Here is a 15,378-nt window from a genome sequence, read left to right as displayed (position 1 = left end):
GGAGGTAAGGTAAAATGTATTCACATCCTCCGACTACTAAGCTATTTCCTAGCACTGTTGCCGGTGTGTGAGTGCTCGAAGCTATTTCCTTTAGATCCTGCAATTATATCTTTTTGTCTCTTGTTTTTATTTTCACTAGTTAGACTTAATGGAAAACAACAAAAAAATTAGAGATCTTTATGAACTTTATCTTGTACTAGGACATGATGTGTTTGAAGAGAGAATTAAAAAACCCATGGAACTTTGTTTGCAAAATAGTTGTAGCAATGTTATTAGCATGAACTCTTTGAACACTATTATTGCTAATGCTATGGAAGAATTTAAGCTTGGGGAAGCTGGTTTTGAGGAGCATGATATTTTTAGTCCCCCAAGCATGGAGGAGAAAATTTACTTTGATGATACTTTGCCTCCCATTTATGATGATTATAATGATAGTGGTATTTTGGTGCCACCTACTATGGAGGATAAAGTTTATTATGATTATACCATGCTTGCAATTTATGAATATGATATTTTCAGTCCACCTACAATTGAGGAGAAAATTAATTATGATTACAATATGCCTCCTATATATGATGATTATGGTGATGAGAATAATGATAGCTATTTTATTGAATTTGCTCCCACTACAATTAATAGTAATGACTATGCTTATGTGGAGAGTAATAATTTTATGCATGTGGCTCATGATAAGAATGTTTCATGTGATAGTTATATTGTTGAGTTTGTTCATGATGCTACTGAAAGTTATTATGAGAGAGGGAAACATGGTTATATGCATCTTAATAATATTAAGTTTCTCCTCTTTATGTTGAGAATTTTGAAGTTACTCGTGTTTTATCTTGTTATGCTTGTCACTTTGTTCTTCATGAATTTATTTGTGTACAAGATTCCTTTTCATAGGAAGTGGGTTAGGCTTAAATGTGTTTTGAACTTGCTTCTTGATGCTCTCTTTTGCTTCAACTCTTATTTCTTGCGAGAGCATCATTAAAATTACTGAGCCCATCTTAATGGCTACTAGTTGAATGCCCGTGCGTTGCCACGGTTGTTCAATGGTTTTATCGGGAAAATATATCGTACATGCAAACACAAAATTAGACACATAGTATTAGAAGAACAAAAAAACATAGTGACCAAGAATGTCTTATATCAATTTGCAATCAATCTAAAAAAGTTTTACACAAAAGAATCGATAATATATATTGCACTATACAATCAGGGAGAGCAATCAGTTACCCGAAAGTCAAATATGAAGGCAGTGAAGAAAGCCTCGACTGGCTTGATCTTTATAGTGTCCATTCAATTTCTCCGATGGAGGCCTCGACTGACTTGATCTTCATAATGCCCATTCAATATTCTCCGATGGAGCGTTGTCCTGCTGAAATATCTATGCCCCTATCCAGCACATACTTAAATTGAGGTGCTCCTAAAACTGCAAAATAGAGCTTCAAACCAACGAACTTGTAGGAAATGGAAAATGCGCAGATATGTTCTCCTGAAATATTTGAGAATAAGTGATATCAGAAAGTGTACAAACATACGGCATAATGCATAGTTAACCTTGTGCTCGATTCTGAGATATCTTTCGCAATACGAACAATATAGGGGGGACTTAATAAGTATGAATGAGCGCACAAGGATCTTCACAAATGGTCACCACCTCTACTGGGAACGTAAAGGTTTCCTTGTAATTTTTGCTCTATCACAAGAAAACAATAAATCCAAACTAAAAGCTGAAACAATCACGACAACATGCCTAGGCAGAAAAGTGTGACCAAATATTATATTTTCATTTTCACTGCCATAATTTTACAAATATTGTCAGTGTTTATTCTCTCGAACACACACTTTGAACACACACCAAAACGTGTGCCTTTGCATATTATAAGGAAAACCGTGGAGAAAACAAGGCAGTTACTGTAGTTGTAGCAAGGCTACAAAGCAAATAAAAAGGTAAGGAAGAAAAAAATACACTAGTAGAAATATGGCCTTTTGCACCGGTTGGTATTGGCCATATGCACCGGATGGCCAACCGGTGCAAACCATCCGGTGCAAAAGGCCCCCCCTTTTGCACCGGTTCGCTTACGAACCGGTGCTAAAGGGGTCACCACGTGGCCGTGGGCGCTGGCGGGGAGCTTTGCACGGTTCGTGTTACGAACCGGTGCAAAAGGGTCTGCCGCGGCAGAAAAACGTTCCAAAACGCTGCCGCGGCAGAAAAACACTTTTTTCGAATTATTTTCTACTCCCTCTTTTTTTTCTTTTTTCGGAATTTCTATTATTTTAGTTATTTCACAAGTTTAGTCTCTAACTACCCTTATCTCTAGTCCAATTACTTACTCGTGCTCAAACTTCCCGCTCGGTCACCCATCCTCCCACTACTCTAGCACTACCACGCTTAACTTCCAAGTTCCTTTCCATCCCGCATCCAAGTGCTTCGCGCGCATGTATGTGATAGTAGTATCATATCAATCCTATTAACATGTTGATCGATGTCATATTTCTTTATTGTTCGAATTTCAAATAATTATTTTAATAAACCAAAGTAATGTTGTAATAATAATCTTGAATAAATAAATAAACATTAACTTTATAATTTGTATTATTTTTAATTATTTTTAATTTTTTTATTTTTAATTTTTTTTTTCCAAACCTAAAACCTAAAAATTTGAGAATCTTATAATTTGCTAAAAGTAATAGCAATCTTTATGCAGGATGCAATTATTAATTTTAATTTTTAAAAATAAAAAATATAAAATCCTAAATTTCTGGGAAAAAACTAAAATCTTCCTGCTTTCATATTTTCATTTGGAATTTTCAAAATCTAAAAATTAGCTAACCGGGTAAATCTTCCTGAATTCGGATATAATTTTTTCCCACGATGATTTTGATATATTATACGTTTTTTTTCGACGTCGTATGCAAAAGTTAATGCGATTTTACCATTTTTCAAACATTTTTTGCAATAAATGTGAAAATTCAAATTTGTTAATTTTCCCTAATAGTAGGTTGCATAACATACATGAATCTCAAAAGATTTTATTTTTTGAATAATCTATCATTTTCTTTTCTATTTTACAGTGTTAAAAAGGCGATCCACGGGGGGGGGGGGGGGGGGGGGGGGTGGTGGGTGGGGAGCAGAAAAACCTTTTGCACCGGTTCGTGTTACGAACCGGTGCCAAAGGGTAGACCTTTTGCACCGGTTCGTAACACGAACCGCAAACTCTTTTGCACCGGTTCGTGTTACGAACCGGTGCAAAAGGTCCCGCACGAACCGGTGCTAATGCCCCCTGGACGTGCAGACCGCACGAACCGGTGCTAATGACCCCTTTAGCACCGGTTCGTGCCAAATCCGGTGCAAAAGCACTTTCGAGGACAGGATAAAAGCCCTTGTTTCTACTAGTGATAATGTGACAGTGTTTAGATGTAACAGTAAGACTAAATATATTTTTGGCAACACTGTGCTTCGAATATGTAGGTATCGCACTACATAAATTAAAATATATGAGCTGGGACAATCTGGTACCAATTGCGCTAGAAGCAACTACAATTATGCTGTGTAAAAGAAATAGATTTTGTGAAAGCATTAGGAAAGAAAACTTCCAATCTATAATCTAAAATGAAACGAACTCGCACAAGCATTAGCACCCTCCTTCTGCACCTTAGAGATCTGGCCTGTTACTACTAATACCCAGCCAACAACATGAGTAATTAAGTATCCAAAGCTCTCCACTGCATAATTCTCTATTTCTCTATAAGAAACTACACTCCATAAATTTCTATAAGGAAATGCACTCAAAATGCTAACCACCAATATGATCTTGATAGCATTTAATTCTCTTACCTTGCATACAGGAAGATGTCGCCATGATATTGATAACCAGGCTCGAAGTGATGACTTCCACCACATTTCTTCCCTGCCGCACATGTGAACATAACACATAAATCTTCTAACATTTTAACAGCAACTCCATCGAACAGAGGGGAAGAGCTTCCAATTTGAGTTACTCAAACTATAGATATTGCTCATCTCTCTCCCTTGACTTCTATCCAACTAACCCTTTTTCCTAAGAGTGACACCATTGTACTCCATAGCCACCCCATTCTAATATGCCACTCGCAACTGTGTGTCAGTGTTCTCTCCGAGTCAGGTAAATCGCCATACTCGTTCTCGTAGCCCATGACTTTGGAGAAAACGCAACATCCCAATCCTTGTTTTGCCAACATTAATCGTGGTGAATTCCACTCCCGCATTGAGCTAGTAATTTTGTAAAATAATTTTGCAATGTTCATTGGCCCTAAAAGAGGGCTCTTTTTCTCTCATCTTTCCTTCTTTTAAGAATAGCAGAAAAGCCAGGATTTCGAATCATAAGAAACTTCCTAACTTGGGATTAAAATAACCCACAGAAAGGAGTAACACAACACAATTTATTCACCTTTTTTCACCATCGGAACCATCTAAACAGACAAATGGAAAGTTTGATACTTACTAAGAAATCAACAGATAGAAAAGAACTTTGCAATACCATGAATAGTATTTGTAGGTCCTTACACGTTGAGGCAAAACTACCACCAACAATCTTTTGTTCTCTTAGCGAGAATTTCTATCTGCATGTACTGCATACTTGGACTGCATACTTGATTAGATAATAAGTATTATTCATCTTGGAATCCATTTATGCAACAATGAACACCACATATAGACTAAATGGAAGTCAATGTGTATCTTTTCTGAATTGACAAATGATGTTTGCTAAACCGAGTCAGATCATGTGTGCAATAAGTACAAGGACATTTCAATGCTTGATCTCTACCTCTGTGAGAGCATCTGTTGTCTATGTTGTCCCGGTATGGATGTCCTCAAGTTGAGATCTATCAAAACTGAGAAATCAAATGCGATCTATCTCCTTGGACCTTTGTACAGGTGACATAGAGGTACCCCTTTGTGACACTTGGTTGAAACATATGTAATGCAATGATAATCCATGGAAATCCGAGCTAATTAGGACAAAGTGCAAGCACTATTGGTATTCGATGCATGAGGCTTGCAACTTATAAGAGGTTTTATGCATAACACATATATATTATTACTACCGTTGACAAAATTGTTTCTTTGTTTTCAAAATAAAAAGCTCTAGCACATGAGTAATCCATGCTTCCCTCTGCGAAGGGCCTTTCTTTTACTTTATGTTGAGTCAGTTTACCTACTTCTTTCTATCTTAGAAGCAAACACTTGTGTCAACTGTGTTCATTGATTCTTACATGTTTACTTATTGCACTTGTTATATTACTTTATGTTGACAATTATCCATGAGATATACATGTTACAAGTTGAAAGCAATTGCTAAAACTTAATCATCCTTTGTGTTGCTTCGAAACCTCTTACTTTGAATCTATTGCTTTATGAGTTAGCTCTTACGCAAGTCTTTTTGATACTTGTCTTGAAAGTACTATTCATGAAAAGTTTTTGCTATATGATTCAGTTGTTTAGTCATTATCTTTTTGTTAGCAACTATTGCTTCGAATCACTCCATTCATCTCATATGCTTTACAAATAATGTTGATCAAGATTGTGTTGGTAGCATGTCACTTCAGAAATTATTGTTTCTATTGTTTACCTACTCGAGGGCGAGCAGGAACTAAGCTTGGGGATGCTTGATACGTCTTCAACGTATCTATAATTTCTTATGTTCCATGCTAGTTTTATGACAATACCTACATGTTTTGTTCACACTTTATGATGTTTTGATGCATTTTCCGGCACTAACCTATTAACAAGATGCCGAAGCGCCAGTTCCTGTTTTCTGCTGTTTTTGGTTTCAGAAATCCTACACAGGAAATATTCTCGAAATTGGACGAAACAAAAGCCCACGGTCTTATTTTGCACGGAGCTTTCCAGAAGTCCGAAGAGGAGACGAAGAGGGGCGACGAGGCGGCCACACCCTAGGGGGGCGCGGCCCCACCCTTGGGCGCGCCGCCCTATGGGGTGGGCCCCTCGAGCGCCTCCCGACTCTGCCCCTTCACCTATATATTCTCCCCGTCGCGAAAACCCTATTACCGAGAGCCACGATACGAGAAAAGTTCCAGAGCCGCCGCCGCCGCCAATCCCATCTCGGGGGATTCAGGAGATCGCCTTCGGCACCCTGCCGGAGAGGGGAATCATCACCGGAGGGCTCTACATCACCATGCCCACCTCCGGACTGATGTGTGAGTAGTTCATCCTTGGACTATGGGTCCATAGCAGTAGCTAGATGGTTGTCTTCTCCTCTTGTGCTATCATGTTTAGATCTTGTGAGCTGCCTATCATGATCAAGATCGTCTATTTGTAATGCTACATGTTGCGTTTGTTGGGATCCGATGAATATTGAATACTATGTCAAGTTGATTATCGATCTATCATATATGTGTTATTTATGTTCTTGCATGCTCTCCGTTGCTAGTAGAGGCTCTGGCCAAGTTGATACTTGTGACTCCAAGAGGGAGTATTTATGCTCGATAGTGGGTTCATGCCTCCATTGAATCTGGGACAGTGGCAGAAAGTTCTAAGGTTGTGGATGTGCTGTTGCCACTAGGGATAAAACATCAATGCTTTGTCTAAGGATATTTGTGTTGATTACATTACGCGCAGTACTTAATGCAATTGTCTGTTGTTTGCAACTTAATACTGGAAGGGGTGCGGATGCTAACCCGAAGGTGGACTTTTTAGGCATAGATGCATGCTGGATAGCGGTCTATGTAATTTGTCGTAATGCCCTAATTAAATCTCATAGTAGTCATCATGATATGTGTATGAATCTCTATTCTGTCAATTGCCCACCTGTAATTTGTTCACCCAGCATGCTATTTATCTTATTGGAGAGACACCACTAGTGAACTGTGGACCCCGGTCCTTTCTTTTACATCTGAAATACAATCTACTGCAATCTCTGTTCTCTGTTGTTCTTCGCAAACAAACATTATTCTCCATACCATACGTTTAATTCTTTGTTTTCAGCAAGCCGGTGAGATTGACAACCTCACTGTTAAGTTGGGGCAAAGTATTTTGATTGTGTTGTGCAGGTTCGACGTTGGCGCCGGAATCACTGGTGTTGCGCCGCACTACACTCCTCCACCAACAACCTTCATGTGGCCTTCATCTCCTACTGGTTCGATAAACCTTGGTTTCTTTCTGAGGGAAAACTTGCTGCTGTGCTCATCATACCTTCCTCTTGGGGTTCCCAACGGACGTGTGCTTTACCGTCACAAGGAAGTTGTTGCCTCCACGCACAAGCACACGTCACTGCCTCTGCCGTTCCTTCTTTGTCTTCCAGTTTGTCTCCTCGGTTCCTTCCCCCTTCGAGGCGGGTCCGGCGGAGGTGGGGCAGTGGCAAGGGCAGCGGACGAACTTTCGGCGGCGTCGAGATCGAAGTAGAGCTTCTCGTCGGTAGGGAGACACGATGGAGGAGGGTGGCTTCCAAGCGGCAGGTCGAGCAGGGATGGCTACAATCGTGCATCGAGTAGGGCCGGGATCTGACGGCTGCTCCGTTTTATGTACGTACGATTGACTCTGCTCGATCGATCGGCCGGACTGAGTTCAACGAAGTCGGCAATCGAGCACCGGTTACATGCGGTAACTATTTGTGTTGTACCTCACATATTTTGAAGGGGAAACTCTCCCGGTATTAATTACTTGTTGTATTTGATGCTATTGAGTGAAACCATCGGATTAATGTTTATGTCCAGATTGTTATTCATCATTATATACCCACTGATCATGTTCCGTATGTTGTCCCGTGAGTAGTTCGTTTAGTTCTTGAGGATATGAGAGAAGTCTTGTGTTAGTAGTGGAGCTATGTGAGTAATATGTATTAATATGTATTCGTTTAATAGTAAAGATTAAAGAGAGAAAAAAATGCAAGACTCTTTTTTTGAGATCAAAAAATTCAAGTCAACATACAAGTCACGGTGTTAACATACAAGTCAATATTATCTCTAAAATTCAGTCGGCATTTGACTCTCCCGACCACAACCGTTTAGAACCCCCGGCCGGCTCGCATTGCATCTCATCCCCTCGGAGCTGAGCCGGTGGATAGCGCCGGCGATGGGCGGCGGAGCACCGGTTGTGACCGCCCGCTGGGCGCTGGCGAGCCCCCGTGCCCGTGCCGGAGACGACCGGCTCGGCTCAGCCCGGATCTGGGAGCCTGCTGGTCGGCGTTGATCCGGGGCAGAGGCAGCCCAGCCTCGGCCGCGGGCGTCGGCGCCACCGCGTGCCCGTCCTTCTCTGCTCCCTGCTGCGGCGCTGCCGCCGGCAACATAGCACTGCCGTCGCAGGTGAATCTTCTTCTCCGGTCTCCAGATAACGTTGTACATTACGTTCCCAGATGAAAACTCTAGCAGCCAAATGCATGATCTGGAAGTCAGTTCGTCCACTGAAGTTCTTACGGGCGTGCGGTGTTCTCTCAACTGAATTCTTCTTTTCCGTATCCAATCTTTGCTATGTTGTAATCGATTACTTCGAACGTCGCCGTACGTGGTAGAGCCGGACTAAGAGATACTCCATCGCCTGTGATTGCGATGGACTGCAGTTAAATATCACGCGTCCCTCCGTCTATTTCTACAGAAAAGACAGACAAAAAAAGTTCGCCGAGCAAAGGAAACTAGATTTCGAGCGATTCACTTGGGCGCTAGATAAATCTCCAGCAGCACCTCCTGTCTGCCCATCATGGCCTGCCGGCTCGCTCTCCCCAGGGTATATTTTTTTTCTTTCCTTGTGTTTCTTTCCCAATCCACAGGAACACAAGGTTTCTTTTTGGCTTCAGACCTGAACGATGCTGAAACACCTCAACATTGCAAGGCATTGCAAGGCATTATCTTTATGCGTTTTCAGGTTGATGCCACCTGAATTTACGGGTTGACAATTTCGAACCTACCGCCGTTGAATACACAGCCATAGTTCTCAGCTACTTTAATAACCTTTATGTGTGTTTCTGTCTGTCACAGGGTGCAAGGCATAAGGAGCTTTGGCCTACCTTGCGGACCTTTGCAGCTGCTGGCCTTCCAATCTACGCCGGCAACGTTATGGTTGACAGATTGAATAAGCAAGGCACCATAATCTCTGTCGGTAAAAAGGATCCTATCGAAAAATCATTTAAGATCGATTCGGAGGAAGAATATCGCAAGTTTTATGGTGTGAAGAGAGCGCCCCTGGAACTAAGTACCAAGGTCAATGATCTCAGGGGGGTCAATGAAAAAAGTGGTAACTTGAATAGTGTGGATTCAAGCATGAATTCCAGTTATGTCAACACGGTTCACGAAAAAAAAGATAAATTTGATGCTGTGAACGACGTGTCAATGATGTCAACCACGAAATTCAAAGATGTGAAGGGAGTTGATGAAGCCAAAGCTGAGCTCGAGGACATAGTTCACTACCTAAGAAATCCCAAGGTGAGAGACATTACCATCATTAGTTAACAAGCATGCATTTAGGGGGGTGTTTTGATTCAGGTCTCCTTTTATTTTCTGTTTTCTTCGGACTTGGATTCGGTGACTGGATGTAGGCCGGTCACGCCGTAACTGGCCTTCTCATCCGCCCCAAATTCTTCATCTAACGGCTTGAATCAATCGATTTCGAAATTTTGCTAGATTTATCTTTTTTGCTCCGCTCAAAATATAAATTATTTTTGATTGAAACTTTTTCATACTTATAACATGATTCGTTGGCAATAGGTAGATTTTTAGTTTTGAATTTTTTGATGATATTTTTTTATTTTTTTCAAAATCATCAGAAAATTCAAAACTAAAAATCTACCTGTTGCCAACGAATCATGTTGTAAGTACGAAAAAGTTTCAATAAAAAATACTTTATATTTTGAGCGGAGCAAAAAAGATAAATCTAGCAAAATTTCGAGATCGATTGATTAGAGCCGTCAGATGGAAAATGTGAGGCGGATGAGCCGTCCAGTTACGGCGTGACTGGCTTACATCCAGTCACTGAATCCCAGTCCGTTTTCTTCATGCTGGTCGAGTTGCTAATCTAGCGTGCTTAATTTGCAGCATTTTACACGCCTTGGTGGCAAGCTTCCAAAGGGTGTTCTGCTTGTGGGCCCACCTGGCACAGGGAAGACCATGTTGGCAAGGGCTGTAGCTGGGGAAGCTGGTGTCCCGTTCTTCGCATGCAGTGGGAGCGATTTTGAGGAGAAGTATGTGGGTGTTGGGGCTAAAAGAGTGAGAGAGCTCTTCAATGCAGCAAAGAAGCGGTCCCCTTGCATAATATTCATCGATGAGATCGACGCCGTTGCTGGGCGTAGGAACTCAGATGATTCAAAGTCGCGGAGGCAGACCCTGAACCAGCTGCTTGTTGAGATGGATGGCTTCAAGCAGAATGACGGGATCATCATTCTTGCAGCGACCAACTTCCCACAGTCGCTAGATAAAGCCGTTGTTAGGCCTGGGCGTTTTGACCGTCATGTTCAGGTTCCTAATCCAGATGTTGAGGGTCGGCGACAGATCCTCGAGGGTTGTATATTAAAGGTACAAACTCTCTTGAAAAAGGCAAGTTATCTTTGCGCTCTTTAGTGCATGACTTTGATCTTACCTATGTTTTTTTCAGGTCAAAGCCAAGGGTTTGGATGTGATGACCATTGCGAGGGGGACACCAGGATTCTCAGGTGCAGACCTTACAAACTTGGTAAACGATGCTGCTCTGAAGGCTGCCAAGGATGGGGCAGACGCGGTTATGATGCATCACATTGAATACGCCAAGGACAAGATCATGATGGGCAGCGAGCGCAAATCGGCAGTGATACCTGATAACTGCAGGAAGATGACTGCATACCATGAGGGAGGGAGGGCTCTTGTTGCTATCCATACTGATGGCGCTCATCCTATCCACAAGGCTACCATTGTCCCGAGGGGAAACACTCTAGGCATGGTGACACAGTTACCAGAGGAAGAAGATATGTATAAATTCTCAAGGAGGAAGATGCTGGCGAAATTGGATATCCTCATGGGAGGCAGGGTGGCTGAGGAGCTTATATTTGGAAACACTGAGGTGACCTCTGGCACCTTGTCTGATCTAAGTGAGGCAACTCAGCTGGCGACAGACATGGTCACAAAATATGGTATGAGCCAGCGGGTCGGCTTTGTTTCTTATGGCAACAACGATGAAGGTGGGGTTGGGAAGAAGATGACAACTGTGAGCGGGCATACAATAGCCCTGGTCGATGAGGAGGTGAAAGAATTACTGGCCAAGGCTTACAAGAACGCGAAAAAGATTGTCACTGGGCACAGCAAGGAGCTTCATGTGCTAGCCGATGCCCTCCTTGTGCATGGAACCCTCACTGGAGACCAGATCAAGCAGCTAGTTTCGCCAAGCAATAGTGAGCAGAATCAACAAACACATTCGCCCTAGTTTTGGATTAGCAAAACAGGTTTTGCTCTAAGAGGATTTCCCTTTTTCTTCTTTGATTGATTCCTCAGGTGCATGAACATCAATGTAACGAGATGTACGGTCTTGATTTGGCTGACTTCTTTTTCTCGAACACATGCCAAAGCATGCGTCATTATATATTAGAAGAAGCCGTCAAGAAGACGGGAGCAAACCAAAGTACAAAGGCAAGGGCCAACAGAAAAAGAAGAAGAAACAACAAAAGAACTATACACAGGTTAACTTTGTTAACCTAAACAGAGAGATCAGAGAGATCATCTGACAGAAGGTCAGGAGGTCTAGCATGTAAAGGCAAACGACGCAGCGCAGAAGCTCTATTTTTTTCAATTCAGAAGAGAATGCGACCTTGTTTGCTCTTTTATATATTGTGTTCTAAATTAGATAAACTCTTGCTTTGATCAAAAACTTGAATATACCTCAAGATTTCCACTACACTGAATATGAGCTTTGTGATTGTGCACGAGGGTATATAAATACAATTGTGCAGCTCACCTGGACAAGCAGCTTAAGAGGAAAACTATTATACAGTCGTTATCTTAAAATTGTGGCTGAAAATTCTAACTGTATTTATGAAAATTAAAATAGCATCAACTCAAAGAATTTATCACACAAATAGTCAATTTGTTAGAACTTGCTTAGTAGTGAATTGGGAACAAGAAGAAAAAGAGAAGGCTGGTGCTTCCCTTGTTGAGGTAAGAGCAAAGTACATAACCTAGAGACTGAACTTTACCCATTTCAGCGATCTGATTCCCCACCACGCTAAGGCCCAAGCCATGGTGCAACAGGTCTATGCTCCAGCCGAGTCGTCCGGAGCCGGTCCGGTGGATAGGACCGGCGAGGAGCGGCGGAGCGCCGCCTGTGATGGCCTGGAGGGAGGTACCCGCTGTGCCCGTGCTGGACCAGACCAACGCCGACTAACTCGCCTCAGCCCAGAACATATTCGCGGGGTCGGCGTTGGTTCGGGGACACGCAGCCCACCCCCGATAGTCAACGGCGACGGCGTGACCATGTGCTCGTCACGTCACAGTACTCTGCTGCGGCCGGCGTGACCGCGCCGCTGGCAATGCCGCACCGCAGCGAGGTGGAACCCAATCGGAACCAGGCCAGGACTGAGCACTAGTTTCTGTCTTGCAGGTGAGTGAACGCGACTCCGCCTCATTTTCTTCTCCAGAATCCAGATACAACGCAGTATCGTTCGAATTAAAGCCTTGTCCACCGAAATTCAGGATCTAATTTGGTGATTCGAATGTGTTGGACTCTCCTCTTAATGTGTAGTAGGAAACTTTCTCCGAATCTGGCCGACAAACTCCCCGGATGTCTCTCCCGTCTCTGAAACTTTCCTCTCCCGTCTAAGAGCATCTCCACTCGTCTACCCGACGAGGGCCTCGAGCGACGTTTTTCCCATCCGGACGGCGGAATTCGATCCAGTCGTGCCCCCGGTTCCTCGTTTTCGTCCGGATTTGGCCCTTCATCCGTCCGGCGAGCCCACGCCATCCCCGGTCCCCCGGGGCGCGCTCGGGGACTCCGGACGAAAGAATTTGGCGCGAAACGTCGTGTGGACCCTCGTAGTCGGCGACAGGAAAGCCAAATCATGTCGATTTCCCTCCAATTTGCTTGCATATCCCCAAACTCTCCCGCCGAATTTGGCCATTCTCCTCCTCGTCTTCCAGTTCCAGTTCCCGTCCTCGTCTTCTCGTCCACCATCGTTCTCCTCCTCGTCTTCTCGTCCACCACCATGCCGCCGAAAGAGAGGAAGCCGCGGGCGAAGAAGGTGTGGCCGCCGGGTATGTCGAACGCAGAGTGGGCGGCGGACGAGATCCGGCGCGAGGTCGAAACAAGCAGCAGGGTGGAGAGGGTGAAAAAAGCCGCCGCCAAGAGGGCGGCGGCCCAGGACGAAAAAGAGAGGAAGATCAGCATGGCCATGAGCATGGGCCATGCTCACGGCGGCGGCGCCATGTTCCCCAGCCAATGGCTGACGCAAGGTACAAGCAGTTCCCCGCCGACTTTCTCCCCTTCGATCTATTCGGCGTCGCCGCCTGCCATGTTCCAAGAGGGCGTCTACGTCCAACCGTCCAGGTTTACGCCGTCGCCACCCGAGCTCGACGTCGGCAGCGGGAACCAGTACGAGGCACCTCGTCGGCCCTGCGATGAGGGCCGCTCCCGTTCGGTGCGATGGCGGCGCCGAACGACGAGGAGATCCACGAGATGATCACCTCCGGCTCCATGGCCGCCGCTGCGAGCCCGGGGTTCTTCATGGCCGCCGCCGCTGCGAGCCCGGGGTTCTTCACGCAAGAGGAGGTGAGGGCGACGGCAACTGTCGCGGCGCGCAACGAGTATGTGGAGGATGTGGCCAACGGAAGCCAAGCCGTCGAAGAAGAAGACGAAGAAGAAGAACAGCCAACAAAAGCCGCCGCCAACCTGTCGAAGGGAAAGAAGAAGAGGAAGAAGGACTCGCCGCCTGCCGAACCGCGTATCAAATGGACGCCGAAGGAAGAGGAGTGCCTCGCCGAAGCTTGGATGACCATGTCCATGAACGGCATAACCGGGGCCAATCAGTCGTTCGACACATATTGGCTTCGAGTGGAGCAGGCGTTCGACGAACGCAAACTCGTCGATCCCTACTTCAGGAAGACGATCATGAACCGGGGAGACAAGGCAATGGCCACCCATTGGGGGATCATACAGACGGCGTGCAGCAAATGGCACGGCATACAGGAGGAGGTCGAAGAACGGCCGATAAGCATCCACGACTTGGAACAAAAGGTATGCTCCGTCGACCCTGCATCACCGAGGTTAGCTGTTGAAAGAACATGTCCATTGCCCATGTGTGGTTTTGGTAATTGATGACAATCCCTATGGACTAACGGTTGCATTGAGAATCAATCCTAGGTCAAGTCCATAGCCATGTGTTGGACTCAAGGTTGTAAGATGGAGAAGACGGAATACAATGATGAAGATTGTGTCGAAGAGAGACGAAGATGGCGTTGAAGATGAAGAGAGAAGACGGCGTAGAAGATGAAGAGAGAAGACGGCGTTGAAGATGGAAGAAGACGGTGGCGTGTATGTTGAAGGAAGACGGTGGCATGTACAATCATGAAGAGTATGAAGACGGAGCTTGCCGACTCGAGAAGAACGCGCAAGAACTAGGATTGTGCTCGATAGGATAGTGAGTCGCATCATCGGAGAGAGCTCAAACCTTGCATGCATTACATCGTGTTCTTGGTTCTTCTTGGTTCTTATGCATGAAACGGATTTCGGTTGCATCACATGTTGCATATGCGAGAGTGATGATTTTCCCGATATACCGTATTGAGAGGTTACACCTCTATGACCTTGAGAAAATCATCACTCACTCTTTTGCATGATTTCATCATGTGAGAAGGTAGCTCTTGTCGCCCTCTTTCCAACGAAATTGGTTTCATGTCATTCCGATCTTCCTAGCTCAAGATATTGCGTTTTCCGTATTGCATATTATTTGGAAAAGAAAAAAAACAGCATATGGGCCGGGCGGTACTACCGCGGGCAGTACCGGCCTAAATACCGCTCATGCGGTTTTGGCTTACTGGACCCTGACCGGTACCAGGCCGGTACCGGCCCGGTACTACCGTAACTCATTTACGGTACCAGGCCGGTACCGTGGCCGGTAGTACCGGCCCACCTCTTCTTCCCCAGCAGCCCACCACCATACAGAGCCCGCTCGCCCTCACCTGCTCAGCGCCGCTCCGCACTGGGCCGCTTGCCCCTGGCAGGCCCAGCAGCCACGCCTCCGCTCGCATCGCCACGCCCGCGTGCGCTCGCGGCCGCCACCAGCTCGCTCCCGCGTTGACTCGATCGGGAGATGGGAGGGATCCAAGATCCCTCGATCCCCGCGCTGCTGCTGCCTTTCCCGCTCGCTGTCCCACGCCGCGCTGCCCGCCCGCATGCAACGCTGCACAGCTGCTGCTGCGCATTCACAC

The 15,378-nt window shown here is 45.0% G+C and overlaps 1 protein-coding gene across 1 annotated transcript; it reads left to right on the top strand.

Moving 5' to 3' along the window:
* The first annotated feature begins 8,994 nt into the window (after positions 1 to 8,994).
* Positions 8,995 to 11,504, top strand: LOC127291866 (ATP-dependent zinc metalloprotease FTSH 4, mitochondrial). The gene is made up of 3 exons (XM_051321187.1): positions 8,995 to 9,420; positions 10,030 to 10,506; positions 10,586 to 11,504. The coding sequence occupies exons 1-3, from the start codon at positions 9,055 to 9,057 to the stop codon at positions 11,384 to 11,386; spliced, it is 1,644 nt and encodes a 547-aa protein (XP_051177147.1). The 5' UTR covers positions 8,995 to 9,054; the 3' UTR covers positions 11,387 to 11,504.
* Positions 11,505 to 15,378: the final 3,874 nt, after the last annotated feature.

Source organism: Lolium perenne, chromosome 4 (assembly GCF_019359855.2).
Source record: "Lolium perenne isolate Kyuss_39 chromosome 4, Kyuss_2.0, whole genome shotgun sequence".
Lineage (NCBI taxonomy): Eukaryota > Viridiplantae > Streptophyta > Magnoliopsida > Poales > Poaceae > Lolium > Lolium perenne.
Note: the sequence above shows the minus strand (reverse complement) of the source record. Positions and strands in the feature narration are given on the sequence as shown.